We start from the raw sequence: 26,878 nt of genomic DNA, 5'->3' as shown, positions 1-26,878 counted from the left end.
TTAAAACACAGCAGGTCAATAAAAATACATCTGAGTCCAGAACGAGGTTCTGCTGCTTCCAAAAGGTTTTCAATCCAACTAATTTTCACACAACGAGTGTTTGAAGCAGTTTCTGGAGTAGGTGGGAGTCACCATAGCAACCATAAACCCTGAATAATGTCATGATCCGGACTGCGGTTAAAGGGTCTTACTGGAAGGAAAACGTCAAAACAAAAGAAGATTCTGAAAGTTTTATTTTGTTCAGGCAACAGTTGAAAAATCTAAATGTAGTAATTCACAGTGCATCACGTTCCCGTCGATGTTCGTTTAAAGAAAGCAGGACTGAGCTTCATCTTCCTCCCGAGTTTATCTACGATTACAGCTGATTATACCAGAGAATGATTAATGCTTAATATAGATTACATCTGACTGTGGAAATTAGATTCCCTGAGCTTCAGATGGACGAACATGCAGCGCCTTCGCTCTCATTCATACACCGTTACCACGACGACAACGCCATCATGTGCTTTATGAGTCGATCCTGAGTGGAAACGTCCTCCTCTCACACCTGCACAGACCAGGGCCTGAAGGTTCCCGGCTCCACGGGGCGACACTGCCACAGAAAACACACCCAGCACACGTTAAAAAGCTCGGGCCCATTTCAAAGGGACCACTTCTTGACTCAGAGCTGTAAAACCGGACAGGATCGGGAAGCTTTCGTACCAGTTTGGTGAAGCGGTCGCTGCAGGCGTTGCGGATCCTCTCGGCAGAGGCGGGGCTGTCCAACCTGAAGGGTCCTGTGATGCCCGACTCCGCCCGGGCGGCGCTGATGGCGTCTTTGATGGCGTAGAAAACGGATGACGCCAGGAAGAGAGGCGGCTCGCCCACAGCCTGGTCAGGACGAAACATACCAGTCTGTGTTTGTTCGAGAGCACGATGTTTAAACTGCTGCTGACTGTGGCGGTACCTTCGAGGCAAAGATGGCTTTGTCGTTGGGGGCGTCGCGGAGGAGCGAGACGGTGAGCTGCGTGGGAATGTCCCCGAAGGCCGGGATCTTATAGGAACCTGGACCCCGAGTGAGGAGGACGCCCTGAGGTGAATAATGAAGCTCCTCCAGGGTGAAGAGGCCCAGCCCCTGCATGAAGCCCCCCTCCACCTGCAGGGGCAGGACGTTTAGACCTTAGGGGGGTGCTCCAAATAAAAGGGTTTAGCTTCCAGTGATGGCAGCGAATGTGACGACTCACCTGCCCGATGTCGATAGCCGGGTTGAGGCTGTGACCCACATCCATGACTACGGTGGTGCTGAGGTTCTGTAAGACGACATAAAGCTTTGTGATGAAACCTCACATGTGTCAGATCCTGTCTTTATTTAAAACCCATTTAAATAAATGCTGCAGCAGATTGAGCCTGAGCAGAAAACTTAATGAAGCTGAAATAAGAGGCGGTATCATCAGCATAAAAGTTCACACAGACTTTGAAATAAGAGGCGGTATCATCAGCATAAAGGTTCACACAGACTTTGAAATAAGAGGCGGTATCATCAGCATAAAGGTTCACACAGACTTTGAAATAAGAGGCGGTATCATCAGCATAAAGGTTCACACAGACTTTGAAATAAGAGGCGGTATCATCAGCATAAAGGTTCACACAGACTTTGAAATAAGAGGCGGTATCATCAGCATAAAGGTTCACACAGACTTTGAAATAAGAGGCGGTATCATCAGCATAAAGGTTCACACAGACTTTGAAATAAGAGGCGGTATCATCAGCATAAAGGTTCACACAGACTTTGAAATAAGAGGCGGTATCATCAGCATAAAGGTTCACACAGACTTTGAAATAAGAGGCGGTATCAACAGCATAAAGGTTCACACAGACTTTGAAATAAGAGGCGGTATCATCGGCATAAAGGTTCACACAGACTTTGAAATAAGAGGCGGTATCATCGGCATAAAGGTTCACACAGACTTTGAAATAAGAGGCGGTATCGTCAGCATAAAGGTTCATACAGACTTTAAATGGTTTGCACATGCAGACAGAACACCAGGACCAGTTTATCCCAACATTTTAGGTTTTGGGGAATGTTTTCAAGCTTCTGTGAGCTTTGGTTGTGCTGACCTTGTGAGCTCCGGTCAGACAGTCGATCTCCACCTCCGAACAGGCCACTCCGTAGCTGAAGTAGTTGAACGCTCTGCCCGAGTTCGTATCGAAGCTGTAACCCAGGTCTGGAGTCCTGATGAGGACAAGGAATCAGAGAAACTCCCGCTTGATGCCAGATGAACTGAAGCAGGGACCTGGTTGGTGAACTTACTTGTAAAAGCCGTTTGCGCTGAGGTTGACTCTGTCGAAGTACGCAGCCTTCACCTAAGGACACAAAGACGAGGAGACTGAGGACATTAAGTCATGAAATTCATCATCTGATGTTGAACTTTTACTTTAACTGGAAACACCTGACTTTACTTTTGGAGCTTGGCTTATAAAACTAGAGAAACTGTTCCTCACCCAGTCCTCCCATGATGCTTTGGGGTTCTTGGTCTTGTACGGCTCCAGGCGCTTCAGCAGGGTCTCGCAGGCGTTCTGCACAGCAGCTCCGTTCAGGTCGGAGGAGGCGGAGGCGGCGGTGGGGCTGGCGTTGGGCACCGTGTTGGTGCTGGTCTCTGAGATGTGGATCTTTGAAAAGGGGATACCCAGAATCCTGCTGGCGACCTGGAGATCAACACGGAGTTAAGTGTCGTTGAGCTTTACGCAATTCATTCAAGGATAAAAAGTCGCGTTCCAACAGAACATGAATAAAGAAATAAAGAAAAATACCGACTGTGACCCAAAGTTTATGAAGGAAGTTAATTAATTCACCTAATTTACATGTGGTGACATCACTGATGACATCACACTGGATTCTGAACACATTTTTCTTTTATTTTTGATTCTTTTCTGAGTTCATGAACACAACTATGAACAAAGCTGCTCCAACTTCTGATATTTTTCATGTTTTTCTGTCATTTTATCCTCATAAAAACGAGAAAATCAGTAAAAATTCTTTAATCAGATCCTGATTCTTCACATTCTTCTACACAGACTGATGGTTTATTCCTGTACCTGAACCATCTTGGTGTGGAGCCCCTGCCCCATCTCGGTTCCCCCATGAGTCAACAGCACAGAGCCGTCTGTGTAGATGTGAGCCAGAGCACCGGCCTGGAGGCAAAACTCTCGTTAAGTCAAACAAAGTCACAGCAAAGGCTCCAAATGATTGTTCCTTCAGCAGTGAAATGGTGGCTGAGACCTGGTTGAGGAAGGAGGCTGTGAAGCTGATGCCAAACTTAGTGGGAACCATGGCAACGCCTCGTTTGGTCCATCGATTCTGTCTGATGAGAAAACAGAAAGAGCTCATTTCAAACATGTTCTGGTGGGTTTTTATTATATTTTGTGCTTTTTACAACCCATCCTGACTGTTTGATGCTTTAACGCCTCGACCTCCCCCACGAGTTTCAAAGGAAATATAAAAATATTAGATAATATTAGTAAAGATAAACTCTAAAATACTATTTTAACTTCTAACACTGCTCTTTGAGGATGTTTTGCCTCTTTTGTGCTCCTTGTTGCTTTTGTAAATAAGTGTCAACTGAACCGTTTCTGCACAACTGCACCTGTTCAACACAACACAACTGCACCTGTTCTGCACAACTGCACCTGTTCAACACAACTGCACCTGTTCAACACAACTGCACCTGTTCAACACAACTGCACCTGTTCTGCACAACTGCACCTGTTCAACACAACTGCACCTGTTCTGCACAATACAACTGCACCTGTTCAACACAACTGCACCTGTTCTGCACAACTGCACCTGTTCAACACAACTGCACCTGTTCTGCACAACTGCACCTGTTCAACACAACTGCACCTGTTCTGCACAACTGCACCTGTTCAACACAACTGCACCTGTTCAACACAACTGCACCTGTTCTGCACAACTGCACCTGTTCAACACAACTGCACCTGTTCTGCACAACTGCACCTGTTCAACACAACTGCACCTGTTCAACACAACTGCACCTGTTCTACACAACTGCACCTGTTCTGCACAACACAACTGCACCTGTTCTGCACAACACAACTGCACCTGTTCAACACAACTGCACCTGTTCAGCACAACTGCACCTGTTCTACACAACTGCACCTGTTCAACACAACACAACTGCACCTGTTCTACACAACACAACTGCACCTGTTCAACACAACTGCACCTGTTCAGCACAACTGCACCTGTTCTGCACAACTGCACCTGTTCTGCACAACACAACTGCACCTGTTCTGCACAACACAACTGCACCTGTTCTGCACAACACAACTGCACCTGTTCAACACAACTGCACCTGTTCAGCACAACTGCACCTGTTCTGCACAACACAACTGCACCTGTTCAGCACAACTGCACCTGTTCTGCACAACTGCACCTGTTCTACACAACTGCACCTGTTCTGCACAACACAACTGCACCTGTTCTGCACAACTGCACCTGTTCTGCACAACTGCACCTGTTCTGCACAACTGCACCTGTTCTGCACAACTGCACCTGTTCTGTTCAACACAACTGCACCTGTTCTGCACAATACAACTGCACCTGTTCTGCACAATACAACTGCACCTGTTCAACACAACTGCACCTGTTCAGCACAACTGCACCTGTTCTACACAACTGCACCTGTTCAACACAACACAACTGCACCTGTTCTGCACAACTGCACCTGTTCTGCACAACACAACTGCACCTGTTCTACACAACTGCACCTGTTCTGCACAACTGCACCTGTTCTGCACAACTGCACCTGTTCAACACAACTGCACCTGTTCTGCACAATACAACTGCACCTGTTCAGCACAACTGCACCTGTTCAGCACAACTGCACCTGTTCTGCACAACTGCACCTGTTCTGTTCAACACAACTGCACCTGTTCTGCACAACTGCACCTGTTCTGCACAATACAACTGCACCTGTTCTGCACAACTGCACCTGTTCAACACAACTGCACCTGTTCAACACAACTGCACCTGTTCTGCACAACACAACTGCACCTGTTCAACACAACTGCACCTGTTCTACACAACTGCACCTGTTCTGCACAACTGCACCTGTTCAACACAACTGCACCTGTTCTGCACAACACAACTGCACCTGTTCTACACAACTGCACCTGTTCTGCACAACACAACTGCACCTGTTCTGCACAACTGCATCTGTTCTGCACAACACAACTGCACCTGTTCTACACAACTGCACCTGTTCTACACAACTGCACCTGTTCAACACAACACAACTGCACCTGTTCTGCACAACTGCACCTGTTCTGCACAACTGCACCTGTTCTGCACAACTGCACCTGTTCTGCACAACTGCACCTGTTCTGCACAACTGCACCTGTTCAACACAACTGCACCTGTTCTGCACAACTGCACCTGTTCAACACAACTGCACCTGTTCTACACAACTGCACCTGTTCAACACAACTGCACCTGTTCTGCACAACTGCACCTGTTCTGCACAACTGCACCTGTTCTGCACAACTGCACCTGTTTTAAAGGTCAACAAGAGTAATAAATTTAAATAACTTAATATAGAAATGTTATTGAATGTGTTCAGAATTCAGTGTTAAGCTTTTGCAAATCTTTTTTAAATAACTTTGGCACTGAAAGGGTGAAGAAACTCTGGTCCATTCTTACCTGTTGTACAAGTCAATCGCAGCTCGGCGTTGCCTGTATCCAGACTGTGACAGACACTCCTCCCAGCAGCGATCCAAAGTGAGCCCGTGCAGGATCTGGTTGTACGGCGTCAGCTCACCCTCGGTGTACAGGTTCAACCGACGCACCTGAGCACAGAAACACTGACTGGCCGCTGCTCATCCACCAGAGTTCAGCTGTTTGCTGGATACAAACCTCCTCTGCTGAGCGGCCCAGACTCTGAGCAACGTCTGTCATCCAGCTCTCTGCCACCATCATGCCCTGTGGTCCCCCGAAGCCCCTGAAGGCGGTGTTGGACGGCAGGTTGGTGCGGCAGAGGAAGCCTCGGCCGCGGACGTTGGGCACGCTGTACGAGTTCTCCATGTGAAACAGAGCGCGCTCCAAGATCTGGACGAACAAAACTGCGTCATCAGTATACAGTGTGACGCCGTGAAGAGGAACCGTGGCTGCAGATGCTACTCACTGCCAGAGATAGGTCCATGGAGTTTCCAGCATTACCGTAGTAGGACACATCCAGAGCCACAACCTTACCGCTGTTCATAAAACCGACCTGCAGGGGAGAAGACAAAGAGCTCTGCAGCAACAGTCCGCCCACACAGCGCTAAATGGACCAGGCAGCACTGCCTACCTTGTATTTCCCGTAGAAGGGGTGTCGTCCTCCTGTGATCAGCATGTCCTCGTCTCTGTCCAGCATGCACCTGACGGGCCTCTTCAGCCTGAAACACAGAAACCTGCTGCTGACTTTGTACTTTCAGGGGTTAGAGGTTCAATAAACACGCGTACTTGTTCGCTGCCACGGCAACCACGGTGGACAACAGGGTCGACCGGCTCTCCTTCCCCCCGAAGCCTCCTCCCATCCTCTTCACGCGGACCACCACTCTGTTGGCCGGGACGCCCAGCGCCCTCGCCACCTGAGACTGAGGCACGATGAACATTATTTCCATTGTTATGCTGATGATACTCAGCTGTACTTATCTATGAAACCAGATGAAACCAATAGGTTGGTCAGACTACAGGCTTAAAGACATAAAGACCTGGATGACTCAGAACTTTCTGCTTCTAAACTCAGACAAACTGAAGTTGTTCTCTTTGGACCTGAGCGCTTCAGGGAGAAATTGTCTAGTTATATAGTTACTCTAGATGGTATTTCCGAAGAGACTGACAAGTCAGTTTGTTCAAGAAGGGAGGAAAGTTAATAAGGCAATAAGGAGGCAACGCAGCTTAGAGGATGCTTGGATTGGGAGATGCAGGTAGATTTAGGAGGAAAGCTTGTTGTTCCCCAGGAAATATCCTCTACAAACCTAAGGCCTGATATAGTGTTGTGGTCTATGAGTAGAATTAGAGTCAATTTCATAGAGCTGACTGTTCCTTGGGAGGAATTTGTGGCAGAAGCATATGAAAGGAAAAAGCTTAGGTATGTGGAGTTGGGGGCAGAAGCAGAGCAGCGAGGATGGAAAGTTAGGATCTGTCCAGTGGAAGTAGGATGAAGAGGATTTGCTGCAAAGTCTGTCTCATTCAGGGATTTGGGTGTAAGTGGACAGAGTGTGAGGAAAATAGTGAAGGAAGTGTCAGATGAGGCAGTAAAGTCCAGTCAGTGGATTTGGGTTAGAAGAAGCAGTAATAGCTGGGGGCCCAGCAGGGGGGGCACTTAGGGTAAACAGACTCTTGGAAGAAGCAAGGAAGAAATCCAGGATGTATTTAAGTGGAGGGTGCTGCCCAGGTGAGCCTTTTGAAACCAGGTGGCCATTTTAGGTGAGTTGGCCTTAATCTGCTGGTGTGTCCTGTTGTGCCTCCACCTCTGACCCCCTCTTTACTTTCATTACCCCCCCTCCCTGAACCAGGGTCTGTATCCCCACCCGCTATGGCTGGTGTGCAGCTGGTGAGAGGCTGGGGCAGCTGATAATAACGCTGCTTTTGGAGGGGTGGAGCAGTGATGGCTGGCATTAGGAGTGACTCTGGGACACCAGTGATCCCTGTCCAGCCTCCTGGAGGTACTGTGGACCCAACTAAACTAAACACTGATGAAAGGAGGTTCCCACCTGATGACCCCAAAGACATGATGGCCAGCACTGCTCACTGGTCTGTAGGGATTGTAGGGTTTAGGAGGTTCTTCATTAGGTACTGAGCCAGTATTAGAAGGTTAATTGTTGAATTTAGGGAATTATTCTCTAAGTCTGGTCCGTTTTGTTTGTAGCAGAAGTTTATTGTGTTTACTCTGAATTGGCTTCTCCTACAGTGAGGAGTTATTTCTGACCAGGATCTGTCCTCTGACTCACATATAAAGCAGGTTTCTGCCTTCTTTCACCTTCGTAATAAAACAGGAACATCCCGTCTCAGGGTGATGCAGAGAAACTGCTCCAGCTACTTCAGGATTATGAATTACCTGCGTGTCAGTGGTGGACTGAGTGGAAACAAAGAGCTCCATCTCTCCATCTTCTCCTCGGGGAACAGCCAGAGTGACGTTTGTTTCCAGGTAGAAATGCTCCTGACCTCCGATGTGCATCTCACCTGAGACACAATCACTCAGTCATCAATACCTGACCCAATACCTGACCCAATACCTGACCCAATACCTGACTCAATACCTGACTCAATACCTGACTCAATACCTGACCCAATACCTGACCCAATACCTGACCCAATACCTGACTCAATACCTGACCCAATACCTGACCCAATACCTGACCCAATACCTGACTCAATACCTGACTCAATACCTGACCCAATACCTGACCCAATACCTGACCCAGTACCTGACCCAATACCTGACCCAATACCTGACCCAATACCTGACCCAGTACCTGACCCAATACCTGACTCAATACCTGACTCAATACCTGACCCAATACCTGACTCAATACCTGACCCAATACCTGACCCAATACCTGACCCAATACCTGACTCAATACCTGACCCAATACCTGACCCAATACCTGACCCAGTACCTGACCCAATACCTGACTCAATACCTGACCCAATACCTGACCCAATACCTGACCCAGTACCTGACCCAATACCTGACCCAATACCTGACCCAATACCTGACCCAATACCTGACCCAATACCTGACTCAATACCTGACCCAATACCTGACCCAATACCTGACCCAATACCTGACTCAATACCTGACTCAATACCTGACCCAATACCTGACCCAATACCTGACCCAATAACTGACCCAATACCTGACCCAATACCTGACCCAATACCTGACCCAATACATGACTCAATACCTGACCCAATACCTGACCCAATACCTGACCCAGTACCTGACCCAATACCTGACTCAATACCTGAATCAATACCTGATCCAATACCTGACCCAATACCTGACCCAATAACTGACCCAATACCTGACTCAATACCTGACCCAATACCTGACTCAATACCTGACCCAATACCTGACTCAATACCTGACCCAATACCTGACTCAATACCTGACCCAATACCTGACTCAATACCTGACCCAATACCTGACCCAATACCTGACCCAATAACTGACCCAATACCTGACCCAATACCTGACCCAATACCTGACTCAATACCTGACTCAATACCTGACTCAATACGAGACACAGACTGATTCATCAGTTCACCGAGGACAGAGAAAGAGTTCTGTTACTTTCACAGAATCAGTGACAAACTTCTGTAAGTTAAACACGCCTCCGCAGGTCATCGGTTCTGCTGGGACCGCTGGAGAGGTGCGTTCGGTTTGTTCACCTGAGTAGCTGCAACACACTCCCGACAGATGAGTCTGATTGTATATATATTATTAGATGGAGCCTGATTGGGAAAACACGGCAGAAACTTAGTAACCTTGATACAGTTTTTGGGTTTTTTCGTACGCAGCTTCTTGTCACACGTGAAATACAATCTGCACGTAATCAGGCGTGCGTTGCTGCGTATCTCTCTGGTTGCTGTGACACACACACGCAGTCCTACCCTCCAGGATGTGGTCAGCTTGTTTAAACCCCGCCTCCAGGTCTCCACTCTGGATGGTTCTGATTGGCTGATAGAAGGATTGAGCAGCAATGGCCTCCTGTCAATCAAACCAACAATAGCCTTCAGTCACAGGTAAGAATGTGGCTCAGGAAGTCCGGCTGGGATTATCCAGGTGTGTCTGGTCTCACCTGGATGGTGACGATAGGCTGCAGCTCTTCATACTGTATCTTCATGGCTTTGGCAGCTCTCTGAGCGTGAAGCTGAGTGTCGGCCACCACGGCGCCGATGATGTGACCCACACAGGTGACCTGCACAGATACGTACGTCATCGGTCTGAACCACACAGGTGCCTGATTGGTCAGATTAACAGAAGCGCACCTTTCCGTCAGCGAGGACGCTCTGGTCCTGTCGGATCCCGGTGGCGTTGCTGCCAGGAACGTCATCAGCAAACAGGCAGCAGACGACACCAGGCAGACATTCAGCAGCCGACGTGTCCACAGAGCTGGAACACACACACACACCTGGTGAGACTGGACAGGTGTGGTATATGTGGTGCAGGTGTGCGAGGTGCAGGTGTGAGAGGTGCAGGTGTGCGAGGTGCAGGTGTGAGAGGTGCAGGTGTGCGAGGTGCAGGTGTGTGTGGTGCAGGTGTGTGTGGTGCAGGTGTGAGAGGTGCGCGAGGTGCAGGTGCGAGGTGCAGGTGCGAGAGGTGCAGGTGTGCGAGGTGCAGGTGTGAGAGGTGCAGGTGTGAGAGGTGCAGGTGTGCGAGGTGCAGGTGTGCGAGGTGCAGGTGTGAGAGGTGCAGGTGTGCGAGGTGCAGGTGTGCGAGGTGCAGGTGTGCGAGGTGCAGGTGTGCGAGGTGCAGGTGTGCGAGGTGCAGGTGTGAGAGGTGCAGTTGTGAGAGGTGCAGGTGTGCGTGGTGCAGGTGTGAGAGGTGCAGGTGTGAGAGGTGCAGTTGTGAGAGGTGCAGGTGCGTGTGGTGCAGGTGCGCGAGGTGCAGGTGTGCGAGGTGCAGGTGTGCGAGGTGCAGGTGTGCGAGGTGCAGGTGCGCGAGATGCAGGTGCGTGTGGTGCAGGTGCGCGAGGTGCAGGTGCGCGAGGTGCAGGTGTGCGAGGTGCAGGTGCGCGAGGTGCAGGTGTGCGAGGTGCAGGTGCGCGAGGTGCAGGTGCGCGAGGTGCAGGTGCGCGAGGTGCAGGTGCGAGAGGTGCAGGTGTGCGAGGTGCAGGTGTGCGAGGTGCAGGTGCGCGAGGTGCAGTTGTGAGAGGTGCAGGTGTGCGAGGTGCAGGTGTGAGAGGTGCAGGTGTGAGAGGTGCAGGTGTGAGGTGCAGGTGTGGGAGGTGCAGGTGTGAGGTGCAGGTGTGGGAGGTGCAGGTGTGAGGTGCAGGTGTGGGAGGTGCAGGTGTGAGGTGCAGGTGTGTAAGGTGCAGGTGTGGGAGGTGCAGGTGTGAGAGGTGCAGGTGTGAGGTGCAGGTGTGGGAGGTGCAGGTGCGAGAGGTGCAGGTGTGTGAGGTGCAGGTGTGAGAGGTGCAGGTGCGAGAGGTGCAGGTGTGCGAGGTGCAGGTGTGAGAGGTGCAGGTGTGAGAGGTGCAGGTGTGAGGTGCAGGTGTGGGAGGTGCAGGTGTGAGGTGCAGGTGTGGGAGGTGCAGGTGTGAGGTGCAGGTGTGTAAGGTGCAGGTGTGAGAGGTGCAGGTGCGAGAGGTGCAGGTGTGCGAGGTGCAGGTGTGAGGTGCAGGTGTGGGAGGTGCAGGTGCGAGAGGTGCAGGTGTGTGAGGTGCAGGTGTGAGAGGTGCAGGTGCGAGAGGTGCAGGTGTGCGAGGTGCAGGTGTGAGAGGTGCAGGTGTGAGAGGTGCAGGTGTGAGGTGCAGGTGTGGGAGGTGCAGGTGTGAGGTGCAGGTGTGGGAGGTGCAGGTGTGAGGTGCAGGTGTGTAAGGTGCAGGTGTGGGAGGTGCAGGTGTGGGAGGTGCAGGTGTGCGAGGTGCAGGTGTGCGAGGTGCAGGTATCTTACAGGATTCGAGCGTGAGCCTTGGTGCCGGTGATGAGCGCCAGGTAGAGCTCGTTCTCATACAACGGCACGTCGTCGCAGTAAATGGCCTCACCTGTGGCCTGTTTCATGGCCGACAGGTGCATTATGGGACGTCCCACCACATCGTCCTGACTCTGGCCCTCTGGCACCGCCTACAGGAGGAGCAGAGCGTTACACCTGGACAGGGACTCTGGTTATGTCACACCCCGCCTGCCTTCTTGTACCTGGTAGATCTGAACGCTGGATGGCGTCTGTGGATGGTAAATCTCCGTTGCGCTTGCACACTCCGAGCCGACCTCCTGCACATTCACGCCCTGATGGCGTAACCACAGATTTAAATTAACCACGAAATCAGTTTCCAGAGACTATCGTCAGGTGTCAGATCTGACAGGAACAAACCTGCAATCTGAGCTTCTTCAGCACCGTCAGGTAGAACTTGTAGAAGAGGCTAAGAGCCAACGTTTGCCGATACGTCACCATGCCGCCTGGCGCCGTGGGGTCAAGGGTCATTTCCTCAGCCAATGAGGAGCAAGCCTCCTGCAGAAGCTCCTCCCCCCACGACCTGCATGACACCACACAGTATTACCTCCCTCCTTAACTCCTCCCTTCATCCTCAATCTCTGCATTCGTGTTACCTTCCCAGGAGTCTGCTCGCCGTCCTCTTGGCCAGCACAGTTGTCGCCGCCATGCCGCCATAACTCAACCTCAAGTCCTCCACAATATCAGTTCCAGGAGTGAAGGTGGCGCTCATTGCAGCGGTGACAATGCTGATGTCATCCTCACGCCGAGGCGACTGTTTGAAGGCGGAGACGAACTGAGTCTGTGGAGAGAAAATGGTGGACGAGGAGCTGCTGGAGGTCTGGGAAGGTGACAGGAAGTAACCTGGAGTACCTGGTTACTGCGTTTAGTTTAAAGAAAACATAACGAGGTGCCGCAAAGTGACTGAAGAACGATACTGACGGGCAGCTGGGTTAAATCGGATGGTGGTGATGGTTTTATGGGTCCGTCCAGGTCATTTTCAGATTATAGGTTAGTCAGCAGGTCTTATTGTTGTGTTCCTTCAACACTGTAATATCTGCTCAAATCAAACATACCTTTAAATGTCTTTGTTAAAATTATACATTTGGAGTGTTTTATGGAGTCTGGTTATGACATCATAGCCACTGACCTACTGACCCGCCACTGGTTTTATCTGGTAATTTCACTGGTTTTATCTGGTAATTTCACTGGTTTAACTGGTAATTTCACTGGTTTAACTGGTAATTTCACTGGTTTAACTGGTAATTTCACTATTTTAACTGGTAATTTCACTGGTTTAACTGGTAATTTCACTAGTTTAACTGGTAATTTCACTGGTTTATCTGGTAATTTCACTAGTTTAACTGGTAATTTCACTGGTTTAATCTGGTAATTTCACTGATTTTATCTGGTAATTTCACTAGTTTAACTGGTAATTTCACTGGTTTAACTGGTAATTTCACTGGTTTATCTGGTAATTTCACTGGTTTATCTGGTAATTTCACTATTGTAACTGGTAATTTCACTGGTTTAATTGGTAATTTCACAGATTTTATCTGGTAATTTCACTGGTTTATCTGGTAATTTCACTGATTTTATCTGGTAATTTCACTAGTTTAACTGGTAATTCCAATGGTTTGTCTGGTAATTTCACTGGTTTAACTGGTAATTTCACTGGTTTAACTGGTAATTTCACTAGTTTAACTGGTAATTTCACTGGTTTATCTGGTAATTTCACTGGTTTAACTGGTAATTTCACTGATTTTATCTGGTAATTTCACTAGTTTATCTGGTAATTTCACTGGTTTTGTCTGGTAATTTCAATGGTTTATCTGGTAATTTCACTGGTTTATCTGGTAATTTCACTGATTTTATCTGGTAATTTCACTAATTTAACTGGTAATTTCACTGATTTGTCTGGTAATTTCACTGGTTTTATCTGGTAATTTCACTAGTTTAACTGGTAATTTCACTGGTTTGTCTGGTAATTTCACTGGTTTAACTGGTAATTTCACTGGTTTAACTGGTAATTTCACTAGTTTAACTGGTAATTTCACTGGTTTATCTGGTAATTTCACTGGTTTAACTGGTAATTTCACTGATTTTATCTGGTAATTTCACTGGTTTATCTGGTAATTTCACTGGTTTTATCTGGTAATTTCACTGGTTTAACTGGTAATTTCACTGGTTTAACTGGTAATTTCACTGGTTTAACTGGTAATTTCACTGGTTTTGTCTGGTAATTTCAATGGTTTATCTGGTAATTTCACTGGTTTATCTGGTAATTTCACTGATTTTATCTGGTAATTTCACTAGTTTAACTGGTAATTTCACTGATTTGTCTGGTAATTTCACTGGTTTTATCTGGTAATTTCACTAGTTTAACTGGTAATTTCACTGGTTTGTCTGGTAATTTCACTGGTTTAACTGGTAATTTCACTGGTTTAACTGGTAATTTCACTAGTTTAACTGGTAATTTCACTGGTTTAACTGGTAATTTCACTGGTTTATCTGGTAATTTCACTGGTTTAACTGGTAATTTCACTGGTTTAACTGGTAATTTCACTGGTTTAATTGGTAATTTCACTGGTTTGTCTGGTAATTTCACTGGTTTAACTGGTAATTTCACTGGTTTAACTGGTAATTTCACTAGTTTAACTGGTAATTTCACTGGTTTAACTGGTAATTTCACTGGTTTATCTGGTAATTTCACTGGTTTAACTGGTAATTTCACTGGTTTAACTGGTAATTTCACTGGTTTAATTGGTAATTTCACTGGTTTAACTGGTAATTTCACTAGTTTAACTGGTAATTTCACTGGTTTAACTGGTAATTTCACTGGTTTATCTGGTAATTTCACTAGTTTAACTGGTAATTTCACTGGTTTAACTGGTAATTTCACTGGTTTAATTGGTAATTTCACTGATTTTATCTGGTAATTTCACTAGTTTAACTGGTAATTTCACTGGTTTGTCTGGTAATTTCACTGGTTTAACTGGTAATTTCTCGGGTTTAACTGGTAATTTCACTGGTTTAACTGGTAATTTTACTGGTTTAATTGGTAATTTCACTGATTTTATCTGGTAATTTCACTGGTTTAACTGGTAATTTCACTGATTTTATCTGGTAATTTCACTGGTTTATCTGGTAATTTCACTGGTTTTATCTGGTAATTTCACTGGTTTTATCTGGTAATTTCACTGGTTTTAACTGGTAATTTCACTGGTTTAATTGGTAATTTCACTGATTTTATCTCGTAATTTCACTGGTTTATCTGGTAATTTCACTAGTTTAACTGGTAATTTCACTGGTTTAACTGGTAATTTCACTGGTTTAACTGGTAATTTCACTAGTTTAACTGGTAATTTCACTGGTTTATCTGGTAATTTCACTGGTTTATCTGGTAATTTCACAGGTTTTGTCTGGTAATTTCAATGGTTTATCTGGTAATTTCACTGGTTTATCTGGTAATTTCACTGATTTTATCTGGTAATTTCACTAGTTTAACTGGTAATTTCACTGGTTTGTCTGGTAATTTCACTGGTTTAACTGGTAATTTCACTGGTTTAACTGGTAATTTCACTAGTTTAACTGGTAATTTCACTGGTTTAACTGGTAATTTCACTGGTTTAACTGGTAATTTCACTGGTTTAACTGGTAAATTCACTGATTTAAATTTCACTGGTTTTATCTGGTAATTTCACTGATTTAACTGGTAATTTCACTGGTTTTATCTGGTAATTTCACTGGTTTAACTGGTAATTTCACTGGTTTTATCTGGTAATTTCACTGATTTATCTGGTAATTTCACTGGTTTATCTGGTAATTTCACTGGTTTAACTGGTAATTTCACTGGTTTAATTGGTAATTTCACTGATTTTATCTGGTAATTTCACTAGTTTAACTGGTAATTTCACTGGTTTGTCTGGTAATTTCACTGGTTTAACTGGTCATTTCACTGGTTTAACTGGTCATTTCACTGGTTTAACTGGTAATTTCACTGGTTTAATTGGTAATTTCACTGATTTTATCTGGTAATTTCACTGGTTTAACTGGTAATTTCACTGATTTTATCTGGTAATTTCACTGGTTTATCTGGTAATTTCACTGGTTTTATCTGGTAATTTCACTGGTTTTAACTGGTAATTTCACTGGTTTAATTGGTAATTTCACTGATTTTATCTGGTAATTTCACTGGTTTATCTGGTAATTTCACTAGTTTAACTGGTAATTTCACTGGTTTAACTGGTAATTTCACTGGTTTAACTGGTAATTTCACTGGTTTTGTCTGGTAATTTCAATGGTTTAACTGGTAATTTCACCGGTTTAATTGGTAATTTCACTGATTTTATCTCGTAATTTCACTGGTTTAACTGGTAATTTCACCGGTTTAATTGGTAATTTCACTGATTTTATCTCGTAATTTCACTGGTTTATCTGGTAATTTCACTAGTTTAACTGGTAATTTCACTGGTTTAACTGGTAATTTCACTGGTTTAACTGGTAATTTCACTGGTTTTGTCTGGTAATTTCAATGGTTTAACTGGTAATTTCACTGGTTTAACTGGTAATTTCACTGGTTTTATCTGGTTTCCATGTTGCTGGATGAACTGAGCTGCTCCACGTTTGTTCCAGAGGACTGAGAGTGTTTGGTGTGTGACTGGCGGCGAGCGCTAGATGTTTCCTGTTGTAACTTGGTCACAGACTGTGGTCACTGAATGCTGTACTGACCCTCTTGCTGTATGGGACGTTCACAGAGAGCAGGACCTCCTGTGGGCGCGCAGCCGTCTTCCTGTAACCCACGAAGAAACCATCGTCCATCTGAACCACACGACTGCCGTCTGATGGACAGAGACGTCAGAGGTCACGGTTAATTTGTACGTTTACTGTTTCCCATCTTCACAATCTCAGGTGTCGTCCTCGTACCTCGAGTTAAAAGCCCTCATCAGCAGAAGAAAACACTGATATCTGAGTGTTGCACAAGCTGTGATGCAACATTATAAAACCAGCGTTTACAGGCAAAAACACAGACTGACAGTTTGGACTTTGGATTAAAGGTAAATGAAACGCCTCTTCAAACATAACTGTGGGACTTCATCCATTTTCATGACTTTACATCCAGGCATGCAGCTTTGTGACATTTAAATGAAGGTTACCCTTGTCCATCAGTGTGAGTTTGCAGCCGGCTGCCATGAAGACGGGGTTCAGGTCTGATATTGGACTGGCAGTCATGATGTTCCCCCCCACAGCCTGAAAACAGGATTGTTAGGAATCTGACATTCAACACAGTTTACTGAATCTGAGCTGAACTGGACCGGTCTATTTCCTGAAAACATCCTGAACAGCATGAACCACTGACACTCAGGGTGTTCTCCTGATACTCTCCCATTGGATCCGGTTCATCAAATCCTCCAATGCGTTTGCTGGAAATTCCCACCATGTATCGGCCCCTGAACTAAGCACTGGCTCAGTGAGAAGGTCTCCTCTCATTGGCCACCTTAATTACCCTCTTGTACACTCCCCATTGGTGCTGTGTATTTCCTGGGAATTTTAAAGCACTTGCCCCCCCAATTGGTGGATTTTGGGGAGCCTTGAAATTAGATGTAGGAACCTGACTGAGACTACAAATAAAAGCTGAAGGTGCTTCAATGAGACCTTCTCCCTGAAGATAGACTGAGCCGGTGTATCCAGAGGCTCCGTTAGATCATATCGTCACACTTTTAACTTTCCTCCCCTTGGTTTTGAGAGTAGCCAATCAGAGACAGATGCTTGAACTCACTGCCACATTACGGATCTGCTGTCCAGCGAACCATCGCAGCTGCTCCAGGATGGCGAGGAAGACCTCAGTCTGATGAGGAGGAAGAGTCTCCACCGCCTGCCTCAGCACCGCTCCCATGTGGCTGAGAGTACACGCTGCACCGAACTCAATACCTGAGCACAAATTAGACTTTTAGCCACATTTGCACAGTGTCTTTCATTCAGGAATGGGTGTAAATGGCCTAAAATATTGGTTTTTGGTTCCCTAATCTGTTTTCTTTGTCTTGTTTATTCTGTTTGTTGTTCAGCAGGAGTTTCTGCAGCAGTGACATCAGATGCTCACCATCCTCTGCGTGAGTCACAGCGTTCAGCTCAGGGATGAAGGCCGGAGCCAGGATGACCGGGTAAACCATGTTCTTAAACTTCACTTCAATGCCTGAACACACAGACAGCGAGTCAGTGAATGAATAAGCCAACAATGAGTGAGTCGGTGTTTAGGAGCAGCAGACTGACCCACTTCGGTGTTTCCCACCACGACTCGGGCAGCCGGATGTTTCCACTTCAGATGCAGGAACTCTTCCAGACGGGCGGGCTGCAGCCACGTTGCCCGATCGCCACGGAAACACAGCAAGTGCGACCTCTGACCTTTAGACAGATTCTAGATGATACGGAAGAAAGAACAAAAGAGTAGTGGAAGGATCAGTTCATGAAAGATATTAGTCCAACAGGAAGGTTACTGACATGTTGAGAGTTGAACAAACATGGGAACTACAGTTCCCATCATGCTTTGCAAGATTTGCAGAGTTGCATTAAAGGCCTCACCAGCAGCTTCAATGAACAGTACATGGCCCGGATGAACTTTTTAATCACTTAAATCAACTTTAAAGCCACTTTTTTCTGTATTTTTTAATCTTTATTGCAGTTCTGAAGACACGCTGCTGATGAACAGATGAAGAATTTGACACCTTTCTCAGGTCTTATTGGGATGTTTGAGACAGGTTTTAGTCAAAATACCTGTTGGTTTAAGCAGAGTGGCTCTCTGTCTGACACCTACTGAAACAGGGAAGAGACTGAGCAGCTGCTAAACTCCGCCCCTTTGGCGAGGTCAGCTACTCTGCACTCTTTTAAGCAGCAACTCAGACATAATGAAGCTGCTCCTCCAGTCAGATCTGAAACACTCCAGCTCTATATATAGATTCAGATAGTTACTCTGTTGATCCCAGAGGGAGACAGTTCAGCAGTTAGCTGTAAGTTAGCAGTTAGCTGTGAGTTAGCAGTTAGCTGTGAGTTAGCAGTTAGCTGTGAGTTAGAAGCTAGCTGTGAGTTAGCAGCTAGCTGTAAGTTAGCAGCAGATGCTAGCAAACAATGCTTTCTCATCAACAGTAATGGACCAAGCCGGAGATGTGCAGCGTAACTCGCAGTAATTCAGGTGTCTATGCAAATGGTTTCCAAAAAAAGGTGAAACAAATGAAGGACATATCTCCAAGTTGTTTTCAGTAATGTCAAACTTAGCCTGAGGCTAAACATTTGACCGTATGCTGATGACTCTGTGATTTACATGTCATCAGTTTTAGCCCCATTTAGCATTAAAATGTCCCAGATATTGCTGAACATGCTTCGCAGCCATGTTTCTGTTCTACTATGTGTGTTTACCATGAGTTCAGGAGGGAAGATGACTTCCTGTGTGGGGTCATATGGTGCAAAGTCTGCGATGTTGTAGAGCGTCTCCTGAACAAAAACACGCACAATTTAAAGTCACGAAACATAAAACATGCTGATCAGTCCTGACAGTTTGTGAGACTTACGTCCACTTCGTCCTCTGAGCTTTTAAGAGCTCCGTTCCCATTGGTCATACAGCAGCCGTTTTCCCGCCCTCTGCCTCCACAACATCCGCCCTCCTGGAGGAAAAACCACCCACTGTGTTTTTAATACTTTAATGGTGATATCACGAGGTTAGCTCAGCATAAAACTAAAGAAGTCAACAGAGGCGTTCTCACCACAGTGAAGGTCTTATAGCCTTCCAGAATGGGTCTATATCCAGTGCAGCGACACAGATTCCCTGATAGAACAGCAGGTTATTGTAAGAGTTGTATTCCTGATATGTGTTATCACTCCTGCTAATGAGGTAAAACTACAAGTGAGTACCCTGGAAGGCCTCCTCCACGTCGGCCATCTTGGGTGTGGGGTTGTTTCTCAGTAGTGCGTACATGGACATGACGATGCCCGGCGTACAGAAGCCACACTGCGAGCCGTGAGACCTGGCAATCCGCTCCTGGACACCAGAACACACGATGTGTCATTCATCAATTTAAACCTGTTACTTCCTGTCTGTACCGAAGGTGTTTTTACCTGCACGGGGTGCAGCTTTCTCGCCACGCTGCCGATTCCCTCCACCGTCGTCACGGCGACCAGGTGCAGGGAGCAGAGGGGGGCGAGGCAGGCGTTCACCGCATAGTGACTGGATGCAGTTAAAGTAAACATGAAATCAGTTTAGTCTCACAAAGAGCCTCAGACGTCAGGTTGAAGCGCATGACTGCAGCTGACGGCACACATTTACACAGAAACTCTGCTAAAGGATACAGGAGCTCCTCGGTGTGCGGTTCGTATCGGGACAGCATGACGGTGCAGGCGCCACATCCACCCTCAGCACAGCCCAGCTTTGTTCCTGTTAAACCCACTGAACACACAGAGTTTACAGTGAAATCACCGAATCATTGACAGATTTAAGACCATCTTCAAAGTCCAGTCACGCTCTCAGAAACAGACCCTGACCTTCAGACTGTTCTGTTCTTTCTGCTCATGGCAGCTTCACACATAAGCAGTTTTCATGCCACGGCCTTGACTTTTTCTACATTTTATCCTGAATACTTCTCAAATGAACAGCCCTCAGTCAGCAGCCCTGCTCAAAGTCCTCTCTGAACTGTAATCAGTGGCTTCTCAGCAGCAACCGTTTTGAATCTGTCAGCTCTGACTGTTCAAGGCGAACCGATGTAAGGCCGGGAAGTTATTACATCTCTACCTGAACACCTGGAAGTTATTACATCTCTGTCTGAACACCTGGAAGTTATTACATCTCTACCTGAACACCTGGAAGTTATTACATCTCCACCTGAACACCTGGAAGTTATTACATCTCTACCTGAACACCTGGAAGTTATTACATCTCTGTGTGAACACCTGGAAGTTATTACATCTCTACCTGAACACCTGGAAGTTATTACATCTCTACCCGAACACCTGGAAGTTATTACATCTCCACCTGAACACCTGGAAGTTATTACATCTCTACCCGAACACCTGGAAGTTATTACATCTCTGTGTGAACACCTGGAAGTTATTACATCTCTACCTGAACACCTGGAAGTTATTACATCTCTGTCTGAACACCTGGAAGTTATTACATCTCTGTGTGAACACCTGGAAGTTATTACATCTCTACCTGAACACCTGGAAGTTATTACATCTCTGTGTGAACACCTGGAAGTTATTACATCTCTACCTGAACACCTGGAAGTTATTACATCTCTACCTGAACACCTGGAAGTTATTACATCTCTGTGTGAACACCTGGAAGTTATTACATCTCTACCTGAACACCTGGAAGTTATTACATCTCTGTCTGAACACCTGGAAGTTATTACATCTCTACCTGAACACCTGGAAGTTATTACATCTCTGTCTGAACACCTGGAAGTTATTACATCTCTACCTGAACACCTGGAAGTTATTACATCTCTGTCTGAACACCTGGAAGTTATTACATCTCTACCTGAACACCTGGAAGTTATTACATCTCTGTCTGAACACCTGGAAGTTATTACATCTCTACCTGAACACCTGGAAGTTATTACATCTCTGTGTGAACACCTGGAAGTTATTACATCTCTACCCGAACACCTGGAAGTTATTACATCTCTGTGTGAACACCTGGAAGTTATTACATCTCTACCTGAACACCTGGAAGTTATTACATCTCTACCTGAACACCTGGAAGTTATTACATCTCTGTCTGAACACCTGGAAGTTATTACATCTCTGTGTGAACACCTGGAAGTTATTACATCTCTACCTGAACACCTGGAAGTTATTACATCTCTGTGTGAACACCTGGAAGTTATTACATCTCTACCCGAACACCTGGAAGTTATTACATCTCTGTGTGAACACCTGGAAGTTATTACATCTCTACCTGAACACCTGGAAGTTATTACATCTCTACCTGAACACCTGGAAGTTATTACATCTCTACCCGAACACCTGGAAGTTATTACATCTCTGTCTGAACACCTGGAAGTTATTACATCTCTACCCGAACACCTGGAAGTTATTACATCTCTACCTGAACACCTGGAAGTTATTACATCTCCGTCTGAACACCTGGAAGTTATTACATCTCCGTCTGAACACCTGGAAGTTATTACATCTCTGTGTGAACACCTGGAAGTTATTACATCTCTGTCTGAACACCTGGAAGTTATTACATCTCTGTCTGAACACCTGGAAGTTATTACATCTCTACCTGAACACCTGGAAGTTATTACATCTCTACCTGAACACCTGGAAGTTATTACATCTCTACCTGAACACCTGGAAGTTATTACATCTCTACCTGAACACCTGGAAGTTATTACATCTCCGTCTGAACACCTGGAAGTTATTACATCTCCGTCTGAACACCTGGAAGTTATTACATCTCTACCTGAACACCTGGAAGTTATTACATCTCTACCTGAACACCTGGAAGTTATTACATCTCTACCTGAACACCTGGAAGTTATTACATCTCTACCTGAACACCTGAAAGTTATTACATCTCTACCCGAACACCTGGAAGTTATTACATCTCTGTCTGAACACCTGGAAGTTATTGCATCTCTGTCTGAACACCTGGAAGTTATTACATCTCTACCTGAACACCTGGAAGTTATTACATCTCTACCTGAACACCTGGAAGTTATTACATCTCTACCTGAACACCTGGAAGTTATTACATCTCTACCTGAACACCTGGAAGTTATTACATCTCTACCTGAACACCTGGAAGTTATTACATCTCCACCTGAACACCTGGAAGTTATTACATCTCTACCTGAACACCTGGAAGTTATTACATCTCTACCTGAACACCTGGAAGTTATTACATCTCTACCTGAACACCTGGAAGTTATTACATCTCTACCTGAACACCTGGAAGTTATTACATCTCTACCTGAACACCTGGAAGTTATTACATCTCCGTCTGAACACCTGGAAGTTATTACATCTCTACCTGAACACCTGGAAGTTATTACATCTCTACCTGAACACCTGGAAGTTATTACATCTCTACCTGAACACCTGGAAGTTATTACATCTCCACCTGACCACCTGGAAGTTATTACATCTCTACCTGAACACCTGGAAGTTATTACATCTCCGTCTGAACACCTGGAAGTTATTACATCTCTACCTGAACACCTGGAAGTTATTACATCTCTACCTGAACACCTGGAAGTTATTACATCTCTACCTGAACACCTGGAAGTTATTGCATCTCTGTCTGAACACCTGGAAGTTATTACATCTCCACCTGAACACCTGGAAGTTATTACATCTCTACCTGAACACCTGGAAGTTATTACATCTCTACCTGAACACCTGGAAGTTATTACATCTCTACCTGAACACCTGGAAGTTATTACATCTCTACCTGAACACCTGGAAGTTATTACATCTCTGTCTGAACACCTGGAAGTTATTACATCTCTGTGTGAACACCTGGAAGTTATTACATCTCTACCTGAACACCTGGAAGTTATTACATCTCTACCTGAACACCTGGAAGTTATTACATCTCTACCTGAACACCTGGAAGTTATTACATCTCCGTCTGAACACCTGGAAGTTATTACATCTCTACCTGAACACCTGGAAGTTATTACATCTCTACCTGAACACCTGGAAGTTATTACATCTCTACCTGAACACCTGGAAGTTATTACATCTCTACCTGAACACCTGGAAGTTATTACATCTCTACCTGAACACCTGGAAGTTATTACATCTCTGTCTGAACACCTGGAAGTTATTACATCTCTACCTGAACACCTGGAAGTTATTACATCTCTACCTGAACACCTGGAAGTTATTACATCTCTACCTGAACACCTGGAAGTTATTACATCTCTACCTGAACACCTGGAAGTTATTACATCTCTACCTGAACACCTGGAAGTTATTACATCTCTAACTGAACACCTGGAAGTTATTACATCTCTGTCTGAACACCTGGAAGTTATTACATCTCTACCTGAACACCTGGAAGTTATTACATCTCTACCTGAACACCTGGAAGTTATTACATCTCTACCTGAACACCTGGAAGTTATTACATCTCTACCTGAACACCTGGAAGTTATTACATCTCTGTCTGAACACCTGGAAGTTATTACATCTCTACCTGAACACCTGGAAGTTATTACATCTCTACCTGAACACCTGGAAGTTATTACATCTCTACCTGAACACCTGGAAGTTATTACATCTCTACCCGAACACCTGGAAGTTATTACATCTCTGTCTGAACACCTGGAAGTTATTACATCTCTACCTGAACACCTGGAAGTTATTACATCTCTGTCTGAACACCTGGAAGTTATTACATCTCTACCTGAACACCTGGAAGTTATTACATCTCTGTCTGAACACCTGGAAGTTATTACATCTCTACCCGAACACCTGGAAGTTATTACATCTCTACCCGAACACCTGGAAGTTATTACATCTCTACCTGAACACCTGGAAGTTATTACATCTCTGTCTGAACACCTGGAAGTTATTACATCTCTACCTGAACACCTGGAAGTTATTACATCTCTACCTGAACACCTGGAAGTTATCACATCTCTGTCTGAACACCTGGAAGTTATTACATCTCTACCTGAACACCAGTTTTCTCTGACTGGTTCAGGATTCTTTAACTTGGCACAACATGAGTAGAAAAGTTCTGGACTTTGATCGGAGGATCTAAGAGACGGTCAGTGACCTCAGAGCAGCTTAACAAAAACACAGAATCGGTCACATAATAAAGTTTTAGCTTCAAACATCTGTCTGTTAAAGGTTTTAGGCGTTGTTTCCAAAGATGGAAGCAAAAACTAAAGGTTTGTTTGCTCTTTTTGTAAAGACGGCTTTCACAGAGACATGAAACCAGGACAAAGCTTCAGAGCAGCAGGAGCCAGTCAGACGTGAACATTCAGCCGTGCATTTCTCTACATATCTGTGTGTAATCCTACATTTCCTCCGCAGATACGTCAGCAGGGTCATCTCAGGATCTGCGCTCTCCTCAACGATCTGAGAGACAAAAACAAGTTCAACAGTTGGATCTTCAGGTCCAGGAGAACACAAACCCTCATGATGAGTGGGTCTGAGCTCACTTTATTCAGGTTAAAACGTAAAAATGTGCTTCTTCTGTTCATGTGAGGATTTCTCATCAGTTCAATCTGCTTCGGTCTTGGTTGATTTCACTTAATGTGCTTCTTCACACTTAACACATGACAAAAGGTTAGCTGCATGGAGTCTGAGGGTTTCTTTGTCAGCGTCTCGTGAAGCTCTCGTGTTCACATTTTGTTCTGCATTCTGACAGATTTCATTCCAACTCCTGACTGAAACGAGCAAATTTTTGCTTTTTAACATTAAAATATTCATCTTAAATTAGCGTAAACTGTCTTCTTATAACCAAATCCTCCCTGTCTTTATGCGAGTGTAATACATGATAAACTACTGCAGATAAAACAGAAGAAGAAGAAGACCTGCCAGCGCATCGCTGTCAGGTCAGTACAGTATATAAAAGGGAAGTCACAGCTTCTAAATCAGCAGAACGTCAGCATGAAGTCAGTTTAAAATGTCGTGTTTTTACCTTCCTCCCATTAACGAAGAAGATGAGCTCGCCTGAGTCGGACCGGGCCTCGGTTTCAGCCACGGTCTGGTCCACGTCCCTCATGCCGCTGGTTTCCTGCGTCCTCTTCATGCCTCCTCAGGTCTTCGATGATGCAGACTGTCGCTGCTCTTTTCAGAGGGAGGTGGTCCTCCTGGAGGCTGGACCGGCTCCTCCTCCTCGCAGAACGCAGCGACCACCTGAGGTCAGTGCGGTGGTGCGTTCAGGAGCAGTTCAGGAGGTTTCCTCCGAGCGCAGACAGGTGGCCGGTTGATTGGCTCTGACTCTGAGATGACTTTGAGGAGGGATGAACGACAGTAACAGCAATGACCTTTGATCATAAAGCTATTATATTCTACTTGAAGCTAATTATTCACAGCTCAATTTCAACCTGCAGGTCAAAGGTCAGCCAACACACTGCAGTACAGTAGCGACTGCGTAAGGAGGGCTGAGGTCATAGGAGCTGTGACAGTCCTGCTGGCTCCGCCTCCTGCTGACCCCGCCCCTGCTGGCCCCGCCCCTTGTTGGCCCCGCCTCCTGTTGGCTCCGCCTCCTGGCAGCAGGCCAGATCTATATCTGATAACTGGTCAATGAACTGGCAGGTGAGCAGGTCATACAAAGAGTTGATAAAGAAATAATTAAATAATAATTAGACTGTTTATGGCACAATAAGCCAGATATCTGTAATACTACAACCTGCCATAAAAACATATGACAGCGATAAAAGACTCGTTTTTCTGTTTGAGTTTGAGGAAACAGAACAATGCAAAAAAAAGTCTTCAGTTCTTCAGGCAGATGAATCCCTGAGGCCTCCTCCTCTGTTAATGTTCACACCGTCTCACAGGCTGCAGAATCAGGTTGTGATCAGTGAGGAAAAACATTCTGTCACACATACAGTGCAGAGAGCTGTGAGAGAAGCAGGGTCCAAGAGTGTCAGAGGAAGAGGGTTCGAGGTCCAGTCCATCAGCTGACGGTTTCCTCCCAGCACGGTGAAATGATTACATGACTCATCAGCTCTCACCTCACAGATAACAGAGATGCAGCTCCGTCTCACACAGAGTGTCGGCTCATTGGCTGATTCATGTGACTCCTGTTCCAGCTCTGAATCGGTTGGATGTGCCACAGCTGGAACATTCTGCTGTTTATCATCATCTCTATCATCTCTGAAATCATCTGTGGAAGAAAAACCACGAAGCAGAGATCCCTGCATCTACTTTAACTTCTGATTCATGACAAACATCATTAACTTCGCATGTTTCACGTTCTGTTTCATCAGCTGCATTTAATCCGTTAAAAGAACAACTATTTTTATGTTTCAGACGTGCAAAAACAGCTCGGATGACTTCAATAAGGACGAGTAACACGTCAAATACATAACTTTAACCAGCTGATTGTGACCTGATGTGGTCCTAAAGCAGCCTCCATCAGGCTCTGAGCAGCAAAGTGGGATTTATCTTACAGAATAACTCGATTTGAAGGAGATTTTTCTCTTTGCAGTCTGCAGTAATGT

General features: G+C 45.6%; 1 protein-coding gene across 1 annotated transcript; it reads right to left on the bottom strand.

Annotated features, from left to right (window-relative positions):
• Positions 1 to 206: 206 nt before the first annotated feature.
• LOC140288760 (xanthine dehydrogenase/oxidase-like) lies at positions 207 to 25,548 on the bottom strand. The gene is made up of 35 exons (XM_072379213.1): positions 25,351 to 25,548; positions 24,728 to 24,785; positions 20,037 to 20,133; positions 19,806 to 19,914; positions 19,602 to 19,728; positions 19,454 to 19,515; positions 19,262 to 19,354; positions 19,110 to 19,184; positions 17,970 to 18,114; positions 17,800 to 17,892; positions 17,479 to 17,630; positions 16,856 to 16,949; positions 16,431 to 16,540; positions 12,317 to 12,501; positions 12,081 to 12,243; positions 11,906 to 11,995; positions 11,664 to 11,833; positions 10,037 to 10,160; positions 9,847 to 9,966; positions 9,659 to 9,755; positions 8,100 to 8,224; positions 6,500 to 6,633; positions 6,345 to 6,432; positions 6,180 to 6,266; positions 5,912 to 6,103; positions 5,699 to 5,844; positions 3,260 to 3,341; positions 3,076 to 3,171; positions 2,482 to 2,685; positions 2,291 to 2,343; positions 2,098 to 2,212; positions 1,224 to 1,289; positions 947 to 1,135; positions 703 to 870; positions 207 to 592 (listed from the first exon to the last, which is right to left on the bottom strand). Exons 1-35 carry the CDS (start codon positions 25,459 to 25,461, stop codon positions 542 to 544), a joined length of 4,071 nt encoding a protein of 1,356 aa, XP_072235314.1. The 5' UTR covers positions 25,462 to 25,548; the 3' UTR covers positions 207 to 541.
• Between the last annotated feature and the right edge of the window lie 1,330 nt (positions 25,549 to 26,878).

Source organism: Leuresthes tenuis, unplaced genomic scaffold, assembly GCF_036924035.1.
Source record: "Leuresthes tenuis unplaced genomic scaffold, fLeuTen1.0.hap1 SCAF_1, whole genome shotgun sequence".
Lineage (NCBI taxonomy): Eukaryota > Metazoa > Chordata > Actinopteri > Atheriniformes > Atherinopsidae > Leuresthes > Leuresthes tenuis.
The sequence above is the reverse complement of the archived record's forward strand: the minus strand, read 5'-3'. Positions and strand labels throughout refer to the sequence as shown.